Raw genomic sequence first — 20664 nt, forward strand, 5'->3', positions numbered from 1 at the left:
AAATATGTGAATTCACTTGGATATAATGTATCAAGAACAAATTACACCTAATTTTGACTCTATGTATTCCAAAATACATGTATTTGAACGTATATGGATGCACCATAATCTGGTAAGATGCGTAATATTACAAACTAAAGTGCATCTAAGTAATTAACTCCTAAACTAATGAGATTTATGTGAGTTTTTCACACGGGCTTTATTCCATCTAGTGTATAATAGAAGAGTCAGTATACTCTGTGGTGTCAACATATCTGTTTTTGGTAATTCCTTTTACTGATTCAGAGTATTCTGGTCATTTTAGTTGACAACCCTATCTTCATCTCACCCACGTGATTATGTAGCCATCACCTACATGCCTGCTTTCATCTTCTAGTAGAACTAGAAAAAGGAACACAAGCTTTTTGGCTTCTGCAAGTACTCTTTGTGTTCCATCTCCTCCAACTGCTGCTGAAATCTTGAGGTAATTCGCCGTATCTTTCTTCAATTTTGATTTCGATCTTTTAACTTTCCATCTTCACATGATTTCTCCTCCTTTGTCTTTTGATTTTAATTTTTCCATTCGATTTTTGCATTTGTTTTTAGATTGTGTTGATGAAATTACAAGATTACAAATTACAATTGAAAAATAAAATGAAGAAATTAACTTCATTTCTTGGCTGAGGCGCGAGAGATTCAAGCCCACTGCAGTAAATCGTTTCACTGGTCCAGCAGTAGTTCTCTTGACTTGTCCCCTCAAGTATACAACAGTCTTATCACAAAATGTAACTCAACAAATTCTGAACAAGAGTTGAGTTTAAAACTCCGCACAAAGAACACTCCTTCAACTAATAAGAACTTTCTTTTTAGACAAACTTAATTCTCTCAATTTTTTTTCTTCTCTTATCTTACATTTCAAAACAAATAAAACTCTTTATTTATAGGAGAGAAAATCATAAAAAAAAAATAAAAAAAACAATGGAATGTCATCATTATCATCATTTAGTGCACCATTATGATTTAGTGAACCACTTATTAGTGATAATTATGTTAAAAATACATAATAGAATGATTTAGTGCACCACTTATTAGTGATAATTAGATTAAAAATACATAATGAAATGATTCAGTCTTGCACTAACTAAAGATGATAATGAAAAATATTTTTATGCACTAAAGAGAGAATAATAACATATGTCACTTATGCAAATTAATATCCATCAATATTGATATTAAAATACTTAAACACTTACAATCCCCCACTCATTTTAATATTATATAAGAGAGTTTATCAGCTGAAGGAAGATTACTATACATAATGAAGGTGTGCTCTGCATTGAACCTCCACTTAGTGAAACAATAACTTTTATTCCAGAGTTGTAGTGGTCTCAGACTTGAACTATGACTGCTTAAGAGACATAAAATATTACTGCTCACACATAGTAATCAAGGTGTTGTCACGAGCTTTATAAGTCAGCACATTATGGCCTTGTGCTATCCCGATTTTATGAGTGCTTTTGAGAATAAGCCTAATTCTCATAGGAAGCGGCCTACTTCCACACTCACATAGGTGAAATCTGTCGAGAGTGCTCCTGTAAGTTTAACACTCCACCCATACGGGCTACAAATTTTCATTAAGAGTTTTTTAAATTCAACCTCCACAATTCACTACAGGAAACAATGCACTCATATCATAGGGAGGGAATAAAAAATAGTGCATTTTTTCACAACAAGTCATCATATGATTCGTTTTTTCCATTGAACCTGCTTATAGGATCTCTAGTCTCCAGATTGGATTTCCTCATATATGACTTATAGATTTATAGATTTCAATCCCATCCCCCTTGATGTGCTCCATACCTTTACAAAATGCTCAAGCGTCCGACATTCATTTTTTCAGTGGCTTTTCATGCCACAACGATGACAGTTACTTCTTGAAGGGCCATTTTAAGAACTGATATTGTTCTCCCTTTTATGTTGATCACCACCACAACTATTATTATATCATCTTCTGCCATTGTCACGCCCACACATATTATTGTGGCCTTGATTTTTATTGTCTTTTTTCAGATTGACCATGTACTTCTACCATATTACTTCCGGTAACGGAGCAGTTTTAGTGGGACGGACTTCATGATTTTTCATTAAAAGGGCATTATGTTGCTCAGCCACCAGAAGGCATGAGATCAATTCAGAGTATTTTTGAAAACCCTTTTCACGGTATTGCTGCTGTAATATTACATTAGAGGCATGAAAAATAGTTAGTGTCTTTTCCAACATGTCCTCATCATTTATAGTTTTTCCACATAATTTTAATTGAGAAGTTATTCTAAATACAACAGAATTATACTCAATTACAGTTTTAAAATCTTGAAACCGTAAGTGCATCCACTCATAACGAGCCCTTGAAAATACCGTTGCCCTGAGGTGGTCATACCTTCCTTTTAAGTCTTTCCACAATTCAAGTGGATCTTTCACTGTCAAGTATTCAACCTTTATGCTTTGATCTTGATGATGACGAAGGAAAATCATAGCCTTTGCTTTATCCTGACTTGATGCTGCATTTTCTTCGATTATAGCATCACCAAGACCCTTAGCGGTAAGGTGAATTTCAGTATCAAGTACCCATGACAAATAATTTTTTCCAGAAATATCAAGTGCATAAATTCCAATTTTGACAAGTTTGACATGATGAAAAATAATTTTAAAATAACAAAGACAACTAAAAATTAAATTTCTTCAATAGATATACCTGATATAGAAGTTAATTTTTTGGAAAAAAAATTAAAACTTCGTACTGATAACGTTTATAAAAGAAATTAACTTAGCAACGTAATAAGAAAAAAAAACAGTAAAAGAAATATTAATAGAAAGAGAAAGAGTTTGCTATATTTTTTGTATCTCTGTTTATTCATTTCAATTGCAAAACTAGGCAATTTATAAGAAAGAAAAAGGCAAAAAGTATGGGGACAATGGAGAGTGGAAAGAAAAGAGGAAAAATAAGTGGGAAGAAAATTAGTAGAACATCCACTTCTTCCTAATAGTATAAACAATATATGTGTATATATTACTACTTGGCACCCTATCAATATTTGTGACAGTTATCGCCTGATATGTGTTGGGCCCGTGTGGGTCATGAGTTGGGCCAATTCTAATGAGAACCCGCAAGTATTTAAGCCCAAATACTGCGTTTCATTAGCTCTGTTCTTGGTGGTGGTTGTCTCAGGTCTGAACACCCACTCCATTTCTGTTAAATAAGTAGCATTTAAAGCTGAAAAAGGGAATCGAGAAAGCATATAATTCAGGTATGTTCCTCCACTTATATGAACTGCTTCTCTGTTGAAAAGTGATGGACTTCTCTTATTACCCAAACTATATGTTTTACATTTTTGTAACCTTCTTCTCTATTGCTAGAATTTGAGTCTATATATATGATTTCCTGGTTCATTGACTTGAAACGGTATTTATTGCATCTTGATAGGAATCTGAACATTTGTTTGCTAGATATGTTAATGTCCTTATTTTGGCAGCATGATTTTAGTTTTTGCAGTCCCATCAAATTCCCTTTTGTGTAAAATAATTTCTAGTATCAAAATATTACACTTCGTATCACTATCCTCTTCCCTAAATTCCTCTCTTTTTCCCCTGCAATCCAACAGTTAAAAATGCTGGCTTCTAAAGGAGCACTTGTCCCAGATTCTAGAGTGATGAGGACCTTATTCTCCCCCTGCAATGTATGTAATAACACTCTTAAAGGGTGTTTGCAGTCATATTTGCTTTTATTCTGGTAATCCGTAGACTAATACTTCTGTAAAATGTTGTTCGGACCCTCCAAAAGGGTTGCCGCCCTCGTGTCAGATTCGACAAGCACCCGTCTTCAATTTTGAAGAGTCCGAGGAACATAACTTCTCTTTGTGGAAAAACCCTTCCCTTGCTTTGATGACTTGATACAAGATATATAACCTCCTAGAGTAATGCATAAGAATTTATGAACCTATCAGCTCTATAATCAGTATCTTTGATTTTCTGGACTTTTGGGTACTCTATTAAGATAATCCAAATTTGAATTTGAAAAATCAGACATCTTTAATCAAATAATATTGTTGCTATTCAGATTTCACATATATCAGTTGCTAGCTTTGAACGGAAAAGCTCGTTAAAAGCCTACAGTGCAAAAATGGAGCTCTCAATCACACGACCTGATGATTGGCATCTTCATCTCCGTGATGGTGACGTTCTTAAGACAGTTGTTTCTCACAGGTTTCTACTTAAATACTTCAGCTGATGGTGTGGGACTCCAATCAATATTGAGTAGCTGATTGTGATTCAGTTTATAGTTTATGTTTAGTTCCTATTTTACTTCTTGTCCCACTTTGTAAATTCGGTTTATCTATCTTGATTTTGACTTGTTCATGCTGCATTATTTAATAAAGTGCACATCACTTTGGGAGGGCAATAGTCATGCCAAATTTGAAGCCTCCTATCACTACCACTGCTGCTGCTGTAGCATACCGGGAGGCAATATTGAAATCTCTGCCTGCTGATAGTGATTTCAATCCTCTCATGACACTTTATTTGACAGATACAACCAGTCCTATGGAAATCAAACTAGCAAGTAAGACCAATATAATTTTGATATGGAAATATCTTTCATTTAAAATAATATTAGATGTTATTCTTCTATATTATGACTTCTTAAACAGTGTGTGTAGGACATTCTTCTATCATATATCGTAGGAAACAAAAAATAAATTTCAGTGAATGATAACGGTTGTGTATAAGCATCAACAAGATCGCGACGGAAAAGGCAACACTAGAAAGCCAGTTCAGTGAAACTTTTAAGTAGACTTGAACTTTAATAGCCATTGTAATTCTTTGTTAAATCTCATTTTAAAGCTGAAATTTTAGTTTTGCTATTGTGACAATTTATATCTATGGTTAATCAAAAACTATTATTCCTGCAGCCCTGCTTCTAGCATCTTACTTAAGTCGTTTTGTATAGCATTTCAAGTTGTTTTATAAATGACACTAGGGGGTCAGGGAAATTTAGTTTGAAACTCGATCGCAAGACTTTATAATTCTCTTCATATTTAGTCAGGAACTAAATTTACCCTGTCTCTTTGCTTTTAGAATCCTACTTGGGTGATTTGGCTTTCTAGATGTTTGTAAAATTTGCACCTAGGGTTTAGGGAAGTGTAATTCTCTATGTGTTCTCGAGACATCAAAATTGAAGATTCTTGGCTATGCCAACTTTTATTTTTTGGTCTTTTATTATGTCTACTTCCATATCAGATCATAATCCTTTAAATTAGAAGTCAGTATTACGAGTCTCTTGTGCTTCATAAAGTCAGTGAGGAGGGGCTCGCGTCTGATTAGCTAGTTGGTGAGGCAATAGCTTACCAAGGCGATGATCAGTCGCTGGTCCGAGAGGATGATCAGCCAACTCTAATCTCTTGTGAGGAAATGTAAACATGACAAAATTTGTAGCATTTAAGTTGAACTAATTGTGTATTGTCATCTGGGTGCAGTTCTTTCAATGTGAATGACCCATGTTCCTATTTTCTTTCCATGAAATCATTTGATTATCATCTTTTCTTTTTGGTTCTTTATCTATTTTTTGTCCACTATTTCTAATATAATGAGACTAATAACACAGGAGAGAGCCAGATCGTATTTGGGGTGAAGTTGTACCCTGCTGGTGCCACGACAAATTCTCAAGATGGAGTGACTGATCTTTTCGGAAAGTGTTTACCAGTTCTACAAGAACTGGTTGAACATAATATGCCTCTACTGGTAACTTGATGCAAACTTGGCTCTAAGCATTTCTTCCTGTTCCACTAGAACATTGCATAAGCTCTAATGTGCATGTTAATCTTACCACCCCAAACTTGCTATTTATCACTGTAGAAAGCTGCACATTTAAACTTGTCTCTTTATGTTTGTGCTAGCTTTAGGTAAACGGGCTTGACACACTCAAGAATAGGGCACTCGGTAATAATGTTCTCATAATATTGAACCACAAGTGGAACAAACTATTAATATATTAATAGAAAAAAATTTCACTCTGTGGAAGAATCTCTACAATAACAACAATATACTCAGTGAAATCCCACAAGTGGGGTCTGGGGAGGGTAAAGTGTACGCAAACCTTACCACTACCTCATGGAGGTAGAGAGGATGTTTCCGAAAGACCCTCTGCTTAAAAGTACATGTCCCAAGAAAGAGAGAGCAACAATATATATATACCATATCGGTTAAAACAAGAAGCGATACAAATTCTACAAGAATAATACTAATAACAAGAAAATGGTAGTCAGATGGCAGTAAAAACACAACTAAACTGGCACGCCTAGGCCTAAGACCGTCATAGGGCAATACCACAATCTACCCCTGCTAGCCTTCTACCCTAATACGCGACCTCCACTCCTTTCTATCTAAGGTCATGTCCTCGGTGATATGAAGTTGTGCCATATCCTATCTAATCACCTCTCCTCAATACTTTTTCGGTCTACCCCTACCCCTCCGCATACCCCAAATCCAACCGCTCGCACCTCCTAACTGAGGCGTCGACACACCTCCTCTGCACATGCCCAAACCATCATCTCTAAAAGCATTAAAGCGAGATGCAAAAGAATGATGTCACTTGCTGCAACTAAAGAGGCTTATATCGGCATACAAGATGACGGTGCAAAAGCATGTTTACTGCACAACGCCGCAGCAAACTCTCTTACATGTACAAATTTTGCCATGTGATTTGAACTTTTCACTGTCCATGGTTTTGTCTTTGCATTGGTCAGTTTAATTTTAAAAGGAAGTAACACATCATTGATTGCTTCTATATGAAGTTTCTGAAGTATTTTTCATCATACTATCTTAAGTTGTTGGTTACATTTCACCCTATTTAAGGTGTTAATGCCGATTCATTATCATCAAAATTCTTATGGTAATATTTGTTCATCATTGAGTTTTAGATTGATAGCTGTTGTGACATATATATGATTTCAAATAGAAATGTTGTTCTCTGTTCCTTGAACCTGCTCTTATTATTTCTTGCCTATGCTAGTCGGTTTTCTAGTTTCAGTTTATCTTGGGTCGCTATAAAATAGATTTAGCATTTAACTGTAATGACTCACCTTAATCATGTCTTTTTCTTCCCCCAAATTTTCTGCCAAAGCTTGTGTTTTTTGTCATTTTCCTTGAAAAAACTTCATTTTATAGGATTTTATGTATTACATTTAACTGCAGGTTCATGGAGAGGTTACAAATCCTGAGGTTGACATGTTTGATCGAGAAAAGGTATTTATTGAAACGGTTCTAAGCCCTTTGGTGCAGAAATTTCCACGATTGAAGGTCGTGATGGAGCATGTTACCACCATGGATGCTGTAAAGTTTGTTGAGTCTTGCACTGAAGGTAATCTTTTCTACTTTATCCACCTTTTTGAACTTTAGTCTTCTTGTCAGATGAAAGATCTTTATTGACCGTCATTTTTCAAATGCTAATTTAACCTCTCTGTCATTTCTTAAAAGGATTTGTTGCAGCGACTGTCACCCCACAACATCTTGTTTTGAACAGAAATTCTCTCTTCCAAGGGGGCTTGCAACCGCATAATTACTGCCTTCCAGTGCTTAAAAGAGAGATCCACAGTAATATCCTTTATTCTTTCATATTGATGCTCAAATTCTTTCTTCTATCGCTTGGTGTTTGTCTTTTGGTTTCCAGAACAATCTTGAAGTAACATTACTTTTAAATTTTGAGAAAAACAACTAGGAGTTTGGTTGACCACCTATAGTGACTACAATGTCATGTAGACCTTGTTTGGTTCAACAAAGGGGACAAGAACTTGTTCATTTTTTTCTCCTGCATAAAGTATTTACGATTAACCTCCACTTGTTTGGTTAGACTCAACTGAAATGGAAGAGGTTGATTTCCTAATTTCCAATTATAGACGGTTTTGAAAAGTTGAGGAATTGCATGCATACCTACAGTTTTGCTTTTTAACAAACAAGGTTAATTCTTCCCTCCTTTATTTTCCTTTCAGTGTGTCCTTTCACTCCAACCAACCATAATCTCTGAGAACATAGCTTTTTTTGAGATTGTAAGGTAAATTTATTTATGAGAATATAACTAGTCTTAGAATTTCCTCCAAGGCTATTTTTTAGCTTGTGCTCTGTCCTTTTAGACTTAAGTACCTTGTTGGGTTGTTCACATAATTTTTCTTTTCCAGATTTTCTCAAGTAAAGATGTAATTCAACAGATGCAGACCTTATCAGTTAAATGCGTTGAAAAGATCTAGGGTGCAACTTATATTAACACCTATGCCTCATGTGTCTATTCCGCTCTACTCCTGGTTAATATTGTTCCAGTAATTTGAAGGAAAATTAGGGATTCTTTAAAATTAGAGGTTCTCTATCTCTTTTTTTTTCCTGCCAGTGTCTAAACAGAATAAAGGAAGGACTTACAAACACCATACGATGCGGTACGACTTTCTTCTAGAGATGGTGTGAGATTTCAGCTCCAGTTCCCGATTTCCAAGTCTAACTTCACTGTCGTTTCTCCTGATTTACCTTTTAAGCAAATCCTAGCCCATTGGAGATGAACTCTGTTCTTTGTATATCTACTCCCACATAACTCCACACAGTTTCTATAGCCAGGGGTGAAGTGGGATATTGAATGCTTTGATCTAACGATGTTCTGCTGCCGCCTGCGCTCCACTGTCGGGAACCTCCAATTTGGCAATAGCCTCCTTATTTTCCAGAACCACTGTACTGCTCTACTCTCACTGCTTCATGTCTTGAGGGAAAATCAAATAAGAATTGATGATGACTGAGAGTTGTAATTTTCAGCCCAACAATGCTTTTTTTAAAAATCAAAGTAAATGCAATTGTACAGGTAACTTGAGCAAATTAATTGTACAGTGCTAGCATTCTATGCTCCTACTTCATACATGAACCTAATTGAGGTCATTAGTATTTAATCAACATAAGCTGGACAATATATACTAACACTATCAACAAAAGGAGCACATATCAAGTTGAAGCAACAAGCTTCACATCCTAGTATGCAGGTACCCCCTATGGGTTTGTTGATGTCACAGGACTTACTTTCTCCACAAGCCTTTTATTGCACTCTCCAACTCTGATTTCTCCTCCGTAGTAATCTTACCGTTGTATTTTTCCAACATTGATGTCATCCCCTTCAGCTTGTGGTTGATTAGTTGTACCTTTGACTTACCCTTTCCTGCTTTCAGCTAGGAGAGTCCATCTCAGAGTTTGAGGAGGGATAACTGAGCTTAAAGTTAACAATTATAGCACCAAAAGGACTTTGCTTTACTGATTCTCTGAAGGCATCTGAACCATACTTGCAGATTATCTGAACAGTGTTTGAATCAGATAACACTTTCGTTTCCTTTTATTCTTATCTCCAAACTTGTTATATATTTGGATTATTTCATCCTCTGATGGCAAAGAAACAACAGTTGAAAATGTCACCATCAGAATCTCATATGAAGTTCCCTTTCCATCATCCTCATCTTCTGTTTCTTGACTAGAATGTCCAGATGCTTTATTGAGTTTGGTAACTTCTGCTCCTGCACGATTAGTCTTCCTTTTCTTTGCATATGAAGGAACCTACTCTACTGATAAACCAATGTAGCTTTGCCACCTATTGATAAACCATTTGTGAATCAACGTTGAGTCTGGGCTAAGACTGAAGGGGTAACCAAACATTTAGAGAGAAAATGATTGCTATCATCCACTTGTCAATCCCAGCTCTGTTTGGTGCCAGCTTCGAATCTTGAACTGTTTTGTTACCACTGTGGGATCTTGGCCACATTCATGAATGATTTTGTATTATGAATAAGCTTATTGAACCTTGGGTTGCGGAGGGCTTCCCCAAGAACCACAAGATTTTTCCAGGCATGTCACCCCAACCTCAAATGTGGCCATCCTCTCGGGTTAGTGAAGTGACTGCTTCACTCTACTATCGTGAACTATCTATCTTCATTGATATCAATAAGCTCGAATGACTCATCTCCTGAAACAAAGAAAGTTCTCTTCTCCATAACTTAATAAAAATTATAGGAAGAGTACGTCGGAGAGAGGATAAGGAGTGAAAGAAAGAAAAGAGAAATTGCACATTTCCCAAGAGAGAGCATTGTTTATGTTCTTAATCCAACTTTTCAGCAGAATAGTGTAGCAATTAACTGTAAATAGATATCTTTCTTGCGCCTCCAACAAATGTTGTCCTTCTTGTCTGTGCATAAGGAGTAAGTCCCAAGTTAAAGAAATCTGCAGGTTCTATCAACTACCCAACCATTGCAATGCCTTCTAAAAATGATGTTCAAGCCATGTTCAGAGTAATAATCTGTTACGCATTCTGGTTGACTGCCAGAGTGAAAAGCACACTTGAGAGGCGTATGGCCCTTCCATGAGTCATGCCAAAAGCTGGTTTTTCTACCATTTCCCAACCTGAAACATGTTTTTCCAGTGAATTCATGAAAAGAAAGTCTGTATGCTTTTCCCGAGAAATAAACCATAAGAAGGGCTAGTAACCTTTTTCCATGGTGCATTCTCCCCATTTGTGAATCTCCATAACCATTTGTTTAAGAGGCTATCATTGTGTGCTTTCAGATTTCCGTACTTCAAGGCCTCCAGATTTTTATCTTTCTGAACAGTTTCCCACTTGGCATGATTAAAAACTTTCTTGTCTCTGTTTTCATTCCAGATTCGATGAATCTTATCAAATTTCTTGGCCAGAGATTAGGAATGGGTAATAAAGACAATGTGTAAGTGGGAAGAGAGTCCAAAACACTATTTGTGAAAACTAATTTGCCCTTGCTTATACTTCGTCAAATCAAATATTGTCTAAAAGCCTATAATCTTTTTGGAATATGGCATTTTGATCTTGTTTTATGGATTATCGAAGATATACTGTCACCATAACAAAGAAGAATTGGATTAAACTTATATTCAGCCATCTATCTTGGAATTTTGAAAGTTAGGTAGAAGTTATATTTGCCTGTAATTGACCCATCTATCTTAGGTAGAAGCTTTCTATCTTGGAATTTTAGTCTTAATGCTAATGTGTGTCACGAGTCACTTCTTGATCAGGCTCTCTTTGATTTGCTAATTATATCCGTTGCCTTATGTTTTCCTAGACATGTGAACTTGTTGAGCATTTGATGCAAACGCTGCTGCGAATGTGCTAAAAAAGTAAATGAATGTATGTATAGGTTGAATGTCCTTGTTGAAACAAGGTGCTTCCATATCTTTTAAGAATCTGCCACTGTGGGAGGGAGACTTGGAAAAGTATCAATTACACATACTTTTGAAAATAATAAAGTGAACAAGTGCTTGAAAAAAAAAAACTCGTCTTTATTGATAGATTCATTACTTACATAGTTACAAGTTCTATTGCATTGGTCTTGTCCCATTTTTCCTACTACTTTTCTCTTTTCTCTTGTTCACTTGGTATATATTCTAATCTAAGCAAGTTTGCTTTGAATAACACAGGGGAGGCACTTGTGTCAGCTGTAACAAGTGGAAGTAGAAGATTTTTTCTTGGGACTGACAGTGCTCCTCATGATAGACGAAGAAAAGAATGTTCTTGTGGATGTGCTGGTATTTATAATGCTCCTGTAGCCTTGTCAGTATATGCAAAGGTGTTTGAAAAGGTAATTGCAATAGATGTCTACCGTGTTTCTCATATTATTGTGTGTTAAGACTCATTCCATGTTATAATGTTTTTAATTACATCGGATAGATTCCTTAGTTTAGTAGCGGTATTGTTATAAGTCAATGGCATAAATTTGGTTGTCTGCATTTTAGGAAAATGCACTCGACAAGCTCGAAGCATTTACTAGCTTCAATGGACCAGACTTTTATGGGCTTCCTAGGAACAATTCAAAGATTAAGCTGAGCAAGACACCATGGAAGGTACCCGAATCCTTTTCTTATGCATCCGGAGATATTGTTCCCATGTTTGCTGGTGAAATGCTCGACTGGCTGCCGGGTCCTCTCTGAGAAAGAAAACAAGAAATTCCCATTCTCATTTGTCTTTCTTATTGTATTGTAATGTTGTTATTTATCAAAAGATATAGACTGTAAGAGTATTCATTTTCCCATTCATGTTGATTAGATATTATCGCGATGATAACCTTCGCTTTGATAATATCCTTTCAGCCAAAAATTATGGAAATAAGAATAAAGCTTCTGGATGTGACTGCATGTAAAGCTTTAACTCCTCCATTGTTGGATATATCAGCCAATGGTTCGAATTTTAAAAATTATGATTAGGTGAAGTATATCAGGGCCACCAAAGAGTTCCTGTATTCAAAACTTCTTTACCTTGTTCATTTGGTTTTGAAGGTTTACTGATTATGCCTTCCCCAACCTCCGCTGCTTATTGTGACTTTTACAAGCACTTTTGCCATTATCAAAACCAAATTATGAGGAAAGGAGAGTTGTTCTCCTTTTAAATAAAGACGGCATAAGTTTCCAATTTTGGGTGATGCATTAATGTCATAGACACTGGCAACAAAGCACCACAACTATGTATTTGTATCAAAACCCAGTTGCAATGTGGTTGGAAGGTGGTGTGACATCCGAAAAATGTAATATCCGGACGGGTGATTTAAATATCTCAAAGCTTAGAGATATTTGCAGCCTGTGGTCTATCCTGAAGTATTGCTGGTATTACTTATTGTATTCGACAAATCCATCTCAGACCTCAAAAGAAATATAGAGAGCTTACAGATTACAGGGTTGTCCGAAAAGTATTGTTCTGTGTGCTTGAAAATAAAAAACTTTCTCAGGGCAAATTGAAAATTAAAATTGTTCAGCATTTGTTAAGAACGAAAGATAAAGACACCTGGAAAAGGAAGAAGATATGCAGACATCTGAGAACCTTAATATGTACGAAGCAAAATAATTCATTAGTCGTACCTCTATTATCTTTGAAAATTCCAATCATTTGACAGGAATGCAGACAACATTTTCAAATTAACATATTTCTGACATATTAACAAGGGTACTGTATCTTGATCTAACAATGTAAGACGAGCTCAGTGAAATACTTGACCCTCAGGCCAAATTCCATGTATGATCTCACGTCTAAAGAAAAGGTGTTAAAACTATTCACATCATATATCTTCTTTGCCTCATGCTGGCAGTTGAAGCTTGACACTATTTTTCCAGCTGCAAAACAAATTTATTAGCAGTTTGTCTATGTCATCAAGGAGGAGCCACTTCAGCAAGCTTTAACAAATTGTTACCTGATGAAGTAATAATAAAAGAAATCTGCATAAAGGGCTGTCTGGGCAAGACCAGAGACGCAAGCTACAAATAGAAAAGAAAAATTCAATTTCAAAGAACCGTTGCAAATAATTGCAAACAAACAGTACTGGTTGTAAGTCCAAAAACTTACAAATCCATCTGGTGAAATGCTGCTCGGTCAGATAGCGGTAAATCCAGTTTAAGATGTAAAATGCACGGTAGGCCCTGTGATCGCATAAAACCAGTATGTCAGTAACAATACCCAATCAATCCTAACTACTTGAAATCAAATTGTAAATGTCATCGCACGACATTATTCAACTAGAAAGAAACACATGTTGCATGTACAAGAACTTCTAATTGTTAGATCCTTTCAGCTCCAAGTATCATAATATGAAATGCCAGAGAAACAAAACTAAGAGATGATAAATATGGGTACACAGTGAGAGAATGGTGCGAAAAAGGGAACCATTTTCCCTTGTCTTGCAGTGACATGGCTATTAAAGTGCTATCACAAAAAATGTTCCATGGCTCAACAAACCATTTAAATGAAAGACCCCATCATTTCTGTAGCTTTATGCTGTACTTCGGTTCAGAAATAGTGGCATTCTATTTTGTAAGTGTAACTACTACACAGACATAAATCACATGATTTAATGGATCTGAATAACTCTTCATAGCAATCAAGCTATGGACAAGATTTTGTTTAAACTCACAGCACGGGCACTCAGCTCAGAAAAGAAACCATTTATTGTGTTCACCTTATCATGGAGATGCTCATGGCAAGCAATCACAAGAGAGGGAACGTTAGCACAAAGCACCATATAAAGCTTAGACCAAATTTAAAACACAACAAAATGTCAATGCTTGAACAGATTCATTTCATCGGGAGCACACCACAATAATGGCATCAAAGTTAAAACATGCAACCCCAAAAATTAAACGCATGTCCCCAAGTAGTATTAATACTTGCGTTCGTTCTCTAGGTACGTCCTCAAATGACAGTGTTTTGACTGCCAAAGGAGGCTCAAGATTTTAAGTGCCAACAAGCTAAGTACATCTAAAGTACCTCAATCTAATGCCTAATAATACTTGGAAAATTCCACAATCTTCATAAGGAATCAAGTTATGACTATCCAAGATCCTTGAAAACTGAAGAATGTCATTCAAATTTCAATACATATGGCAGATTTATCCATCTAAAAATCTGGCATCAATCACTCTGAAAATTAGCCAAAATAATGAAAGGACTGATGTCGACAAGAAGCCAATAAAATTCACCAAATTATCTGGCCAACCGAGTTAGCAATGCAGCCTATGAGAAAGGCTATTCATATGTAAAGCCTTGAAAAATTGTACAGATGGACACCAAAGTCACATGCAAAACTGACTGTAATGGCAGTTGAATTGTGGCGGAAGAAGGATCATTGAGGTAGGTTGGATTTTGTATGTAGATGTTTGGTGGGCATGTATGGGGGATGTCATGAAAAAGTTACCCGGTGGCACAGTAATTGGAAGTTGGAAAATACACATTAAGAACTGCAGTAGAGATAAATGTCAGAGAGGAACACATTCGCTTTCTGTTCTGAGTTCCCCTCATAAACCAAAGCACAAAGAATCAAAGCTGGAGTATGGTACTAAAGATTAGGAATTCCTGGTGAACTTATGATCATATTAATGTAATACTGTAGCTTTTGAAGAATGAAGACAAATGGGTCAACTGGACAAGAGTTTTTTCAGAGGGGGCTGTGACAGGGACACCCTCTACCACCTTTTCTCTTCAGATTGTTCAACTGGAGGAATGTTATATATAGCTATGGACAAAGGTTGGATAAGAGGTTTAGAGAGGGCACAAAAAGAAATAATTCAGTCACAATCTCGAAGTTCCTCTATGTTTACTCAAAGTTTTTGTTGGAACAGAGGATAGAAGGCTAAGATATCTGTGAGACACGAGCTATACTATTGGTTTTGTGGCAGTTTCTGGGCTTCATAAACCTGGCAAAGAGTCATCTATTCCTCATTCTTGGAAGGATGCTGGGATGCAAAGATGGAGCTTTTCCAGCAGCATGCACGAGACTTCCCTTTCAGGGGCAAGCTACGAAAATGGCTCAAAGTGGCAGGAGGTTAGTCAGAAGTTTGGGGAAGAATTAACCACTTGAAAGTAGCATTACCAATCCATGGGTTGTAGGTTGACCCTCAAACAGTGTACTTGAGGGTATCCTAGCCTATATAATGTCACTATACCTCATAGCCCATTCCATCAAGAGTGGAGAGGTGGTTGGAAAAAATTAAGAGAGACATCGGAGGTAACTCTGGAAAGAAAAAATCACTTGTGAAATAGATGGCAGTGACTATTGTAATTGGTAAAGAAGGAAAGTGGTTTAGCTGTAAAGAACCTGAGGCTGCTTAATACAAGCTCCTATTATTAAAATGGTTGTGCAGTTAGTAATGAACAAGAAAGTCTTGAAGAATGCCATCAAAGGAAAACTATGCATGGATGGCTCTTAATGCACAAATCAAATATCATCAGCTTATCGTTATGCAATGGAAACTTATAAGTATCTAGTGGGAGAAATTCAATGTCAGAAAGAATGTTAAGGTAAATGATGGTGAAAAATATATAAGATGATGGCAAGATGCTTGGAGTTGTGCGTATTGGTGAACTGATCCAGTATCAACTCATGGATTTGCAATATGAATACATGTAAGAAATTTATGGGAGGATTCTCTTCCAGGGTGAATCTTAAGGAAGGTGATGGGGAAAAAAAAGATAAGAAGCCAACAGGATGCTTGGCTTGGATTCCCTGAAGGAGGTAATCCCATATCTCTAGACCTTTTGCCATATTTTTTTGAAGCCATGAAAGCTTACTGCAAAAATACACAGAAAAGCTTAGATTAAAAAGAATTACCAGCAAAATAAGTTCTGGAAGAATTGCCATGGACTGCGAGGTCCGCAGATGAGCTTGGCTCTTTTAAGAAGTTAGAGAAGAAGGAGGGGCTAACTTCAGAATCTAATTCACTGCTTTGAAACACAGAAGAGTTTTCAGTTAAGTAAATTGTAAAAGCCAAACAACAATCACTCACTGGGGCGAGGAAAATGCTTAAGAAATCAAAAGCACCTCCAAAAATGGCTTGTTTTGTCTTATAGCAATATATAAAGTCAACCTAACTAGGATAACCTGCAGAGTTAGGAAATCATTACTTGCAATAATGTTGCAGGTGAAAAGGATTCCAGGACCCAAGACATCTTCTTTTGCATTCTACTGAAGTATGGAAGATCTGGAGTCCTAAACCTATTTCAAGCTCAGTGGTTAAAGTGCAGTACTGAAGAACACTTTTATAAGCTGGAGAAAACAGACACTAGAAAGACAGATTATGGAATACAGGTCCACCACACATCGTTTGGAACCAATGCTTCGAAGGGAGAAAAAATGTACCACATCATTTCACGTTCAAATGTTTACAATCATTTGTAAATGATATTGATTTGTGGATGAACTTCATTAACTCCTTGCACAGTTTAAACTGACACAAGCCTTTTCTAGCTTTACGTAAAATACCAGCATTCTATTGGCGCTATTTCGCAAGCAAATTTGCACTAATTATGAATTAAAAAATGAAGAATTGTCAAATTTCAGCTATGAGTGATGATAGAACTCATATATATATAAAAAAATAGATATGGACAGATCAATACAAAATTTTACAATTTTCAACATATGATGCAAAAGAATGTCCTTTTAGGAAGTGGCCAGATTTACTAGGGAGGAAGCATACCCAAGGAAGAACACATATTGTCCAGTCAGATTATCAACATTTCCACTTCTTTGCAAGAGCACCAACTGGGGAAGAATGGCAACTGCCTCCAGGTATATTGAGAAAGCCCAGAACACCTGGAACAACATTATATGTAGCATCAACAGTGTAAACAGGGAATGAGGAAATATAAAGTCGAGAATCAAGACTATCCCATAAAAGGAAAAAGAAACAAGTAACACAATCTCTGCCACGGGGTCTTCACAGAAATTCTAATCAGTCATTTAGATATTTGAATGGCAGCTTATTAGTAGAGAACCTCGCAACCAAGAGCAAGGTTCAATCCTTACCAGAGCTCCCCCAACCCCCCAAAACCTCCTCTCCGCTTCCCTCCCCTCCCCCACAAAAAAAAAAAGGAAAAAAACTCAATCATTAAAAATATAAACTGATGAGTCTGACTATAACGATATCATGCATACTGAAAAATCTCAGTTATCTATTTTGTCTCTTAATGTACTGGGGTAGTGGATGAACCTCATCTTTTAACAGCCAAGACAGACATTCAATATCTGGAGATGACCAAAAGGGTAGGGGAATCAATAACGAAAATATAGGATGATATTGCAAATGATATAGACAAGAAGATGCCTTTACTCATGCAAATTACAATGTAGCATACTAAGAACAACACCAAGTCATAAAAAAACAGCACAAGAAACCAAACCATACACGTGGAGAGTTTCAATGACCTAGCAAGGATATAGACGATAAGAACAGCCCAGTGGAAAAAAAAATTGAGGGGTTCAGCTGACTTTTATTAGGGAAAAGTAGCCTGAGAAAATATAAAATAGACAAGATCAAACTTCAGTCACCACTTTGTTGGCCCTCAATCTGGATAAATCATCATAACAAACATTTCCATCAAAAGGCACTTAGCAAACTACTAATATAAATGGCTATTACAGAAATTATTCTTGAAGGTAGGGCAGACTGATTCAGATGTTAACGGGCTGATTAGTTAAGGGAGGTCTATCAATTCACATAACTGCAAACATATTATCTTAACATATTTTGGGCTGCTGATTGTATATTGTCACCGTAAAAGGGCTTATACTTGTTATGAGAACTCTTCAGCAAGTGTAAAATCATTCACAGATCATTCATAGCTTGTCATGAACAAAGACCATCAACAAATGGGTCACTTTAAGGTCTGTACAAGCACTAGTCAAGGGTTGCTATATCCAGGTACATGCAGAGGCATGCGAGTAATAAGCAAAAAAAATTTTACAGTGTTCATCCACTTGTGATGGACTGACTTTGCGAGAATGCTCATATTGTTGGTTCCAAATCCGAATACAATAGGAGAGTTGCGTAGGCAGTCAGCCAGCATAAAACTAGTCAATTTGCAATGGATTTTCATAATGCAGAATATTTCGTTGAAACGTACCCACCTAACCACGCATTACATCAGCACACGGGTATTTGAGATGAGATTAAATGGAGCGACATGGCGAATGATGATTCACAAAACCGACCAAAACTACCTTAGGATAAGGCATAGTTGTTGTATTCAAGTTCACTATTCATGGACTCAAAGCAACACAACATTTCTAGAATGAATATTATTATTTCACAGTAGCCAGCCTATTGAATTTCTGAAAATATGGTTGTTGCAAGCACCAACAGGATGTCATGCTTGTCAAAATCAACTTCACATAAGTCACCATCTAACATTACAAATTAAGTGACAATAAGCATGATTATCAATGCTAAAACAATCCACATGAAATATTTAGAACATTTAGAAATCACTAACCTCTTGAAGGGTAAACTTCTCATGAAGAACAAGTGCCAAAATGGAACATGCAACAAGAAGAATCCAATAACGAAAAGTGTCTAGCTCACGGTCATATGAGCGCCTGACAACCCGATGGTACCTCATACACCAGACAATTGCCAAAGAGCTCCCAATAAAAACCAGTTTCATCACAGTGTTGTAAAGAGAGATGAAGTCGGTGAACAAATCCAGATACCGAGCTAAGAACACAATAGCATATAACTCTTGCGTCTTCAATGATATTCCTGAATACAGCAAAGACTCTCAATGACAACTATTTTCCAGCTACACGTCAGTCAGATTTCAGCATAAGTATACTTCAAGCTACCAGAGGATGCAACAAGTCCATATGTTTTATTTGATATTACAAGAAAGGTCATCTTTCACTCTTTTCCGGTTCTTTTTGTATTTAATTTTTTTTTTTGGGGGGGGGGGGGAGGAGGGGGGGACATGATACTCTATACCGTCACATCAGTACTAATACCAATGTATTATGACTTTGCTTATTTGTAGTCTAAGTCCTAACATACCATACTTCATCTGGTTTGTTGATTTACTTTTATAGACACCATCATGTACAAACGAACATTATAACATGTCTTTCCATATTTCAAATTACTCACAATGCCACTAATTTCACTAAATGTCATACATGAATTCAGATATCTACATACTACATGGCAAGAAGATAACCTAGTTAAAATCTCCAGAGCTCAAAGAAGTTTCAAAACATTATTTTCACAGATTTCCTAAGTGAAATCAAAAAGAACGCTGACTTGTTGCAATCTCTCAGTAGGTCTAATAACGCCCGAGTCCTAGGAGTTTCAGGAATTGGTGTAATGTAACTACTTCCTTATAAACAATGTACCATGTGCATTGCCTGATTCACTAACTAGCACAAAAATGGAATAATGCTCACTCTTAATTTATCAAATGAACATTAATTTTTTCACTCAGTGAACTGCTCAATTGGAACCTATTCAAACACACCTTAATCACTCTAGAAATTCCGTTCAATACATAATTCAATTTTAAATGCATACAAAATTAGGAATATAACTCGCAAATTCATTCAGTATATGTTCAATTTAAGAGCCAATTAGATACGGTCATTCATGTATAAAGCAAAACTACTCATTCGGGTTTCAACACGAATAAAGTGAACGAAGTTCATTGAAAACAGAACCGTAAGGTTTCCATGTTTCACCTTCTGATGCAAAACAACATGCTACAAAAAATATATACAATAGCTGATCGAGGAACTGATGATGAAAATGGAAATGGGAAGAAGAATACCTGAGCATGATTTGGTAGCATAAATTTTGAGAAGGAGAACTAAGACACTAATCAAATGTGTCATGTCCCCGGCCAGTCTGAAGATATTCATGATTGCTACTGCGAAAAGCGCTCTATTCAGCCCTAGATTGTTCTAGATTTGAGTCAATTCCTGAAGAAAATGACGAAGATTTGGGGTCTGACGGGTTGAAGATTGGAAGTTGATAGAAATGTAGAAATGAAATGGAACTTGGATTTTTGGAATTTGTTTTTGGGATCTCAGAATTCAGAAACGAGACACGGCAAATAATTTTTGTATTTGCATACAATAAATAAAATTGTAAGAAGCAGTATAAGATACACGTGTCGGTTCCAAACGTCCACGACGCATGTATAGGTAGAAAAACGACACTGATCATATATATATTTATTCACTTTTAGTTCGAATTTTTTTACTATTTGTTTGAACTTTGAAAATAATTGTTTTTTAAATTTTAGAGAGCGTTTTATATTCGGGAAGGATGAAAAATATCTCCAAAGAATGT

General features: G+C 36.3%; 2 protein-coding genes across 7 annotated transcripts; one reads left to right on the forward strand and one right to left on the reverse strand.

The window, feature by feature from the left end:
- The first annotated feature begins 274 nt into the window (after window positions 1–274).
- LOC129872029 (dihydroorotase, mitochondrial-like) lies at window positions 275–12330 on the forward strand. Of its 6 annotated transcripts, XM_055946865.1 has the most exons (11): window positions 275–463; window positions 2050–2199; window positions 3206–3284; window positions 3639–3713; window positions 4094–4239; window positions 4413–4594; window positions 5636–5772; window positions 7225–7390; window positions 7507–7623; window positions 11491–11651; window positions 11806–12330. In XM_055946865.1, exons 4-11 carry the CDS (start codon window positions 3645–3647, stop codon window positions 11998–12000), a joined length of 1173 nt encoding a protein of 390 aa, XP_055802840.1. In that variant the 5' UTR covers window positions 275–463; window positions 2050–2199; window positions 3206–3284; window positions 3639–3644; the 3' UTR covers window positions 12001–12330. The 6 variants fall into 6 exon arrangements, with proteins under 6 accessions (XP_055802840.1, XP_055802842.1, XP_055802841.1 ...); XM_055946867.1 differs by lacking the exon at window positions 3206–3284; XM_055946866.1 differs by lacking the exon at window positions 2050–2199.
- Window positions 12331–12864: 534 nt separating this feature from the next.
- Window positions 12865–20445, reverse strand: LOC129875001 (ER lumen protein-retaining receptor A-like). The gene is made up of 6 exons (XM_055950427.1): window positions 20141–20445; window positions 18824–19089; window positions 17029–17144; window positions 13403–13476; window positions 13251–13314; window positions 12865–13173 (listed from the first exon to the last, which is right to left on the reverse strand). The coding sequence occupies exons 1-6, from the start codon at window positions 20229–20231 to the stop codon at window positions 13137–13139; spliced, it is 648 nt and encodes a 215-aa protein (XP_055806402.1). The 5' UTR covers window positions 20232–20445; the 3' UTR covers window positions 12865–13136.
- Between the last annotated feature and the right edge of the window lie 219 nt (window positions 20446–20664).

This window comes from Solanum dulcamara, chromosome 11 (genome assembly GCF_947179165.1).
Source record: "Solanum dulcamara chromosome 11, daSolDulc1.2, whole genome shotgun sequence".
Classification (NCBI taxonomy): domain Eukaryota; kingdom Viridiplantae; phylum Streptophyta; class Magnoliopsida; order Solanales; family Solanaceae; genus Solanum; species Solanum dulcamara.

Coding starts and splice junctions, on each gene's coding strand:
- LOC129872029 (XM_055946865.1), top strand. CDS start 3,645: ATGCTGGCTTCTAAAGGAGCACTTGTCCCAGATTCTAGAGTGATGAGG. Junction 7,391..7,506: donor TGTTGAGTCTTGCACTGAAG/GTAATCTTTTCT, acceptor ATTTCTTAAAAG/GATTTGTTGCAGCGACTGTC. Junction 11,652..11,805: donor ATGCAAAGGTGTTTGAAAAG/GTAATTGCAATA, acceptor TCTGCATTTTAG/GAAAATGCACTCGACAAGCT.
- LOC129875001 (XM_055950427.1), bottom strand. CDS start 20,231: ATGAATATCTTCAGACTGGCCGGGGACATGACACATTTGATTAGTGTC. Junction 19,090..20,140: donor TGCTACCAAATCATGCTCAG/GTATTCTTCTTC, acceptor TGCTGTATTCAG/GAATATCATTGAAGACGCAA. Junction 13,174..13,250: donor TTTTATTATTACTTCATCAG/GTAACAATTTGT, acceptor TTTGTTTTGCAG/CTGGAAAAATAGTGTCAAGC.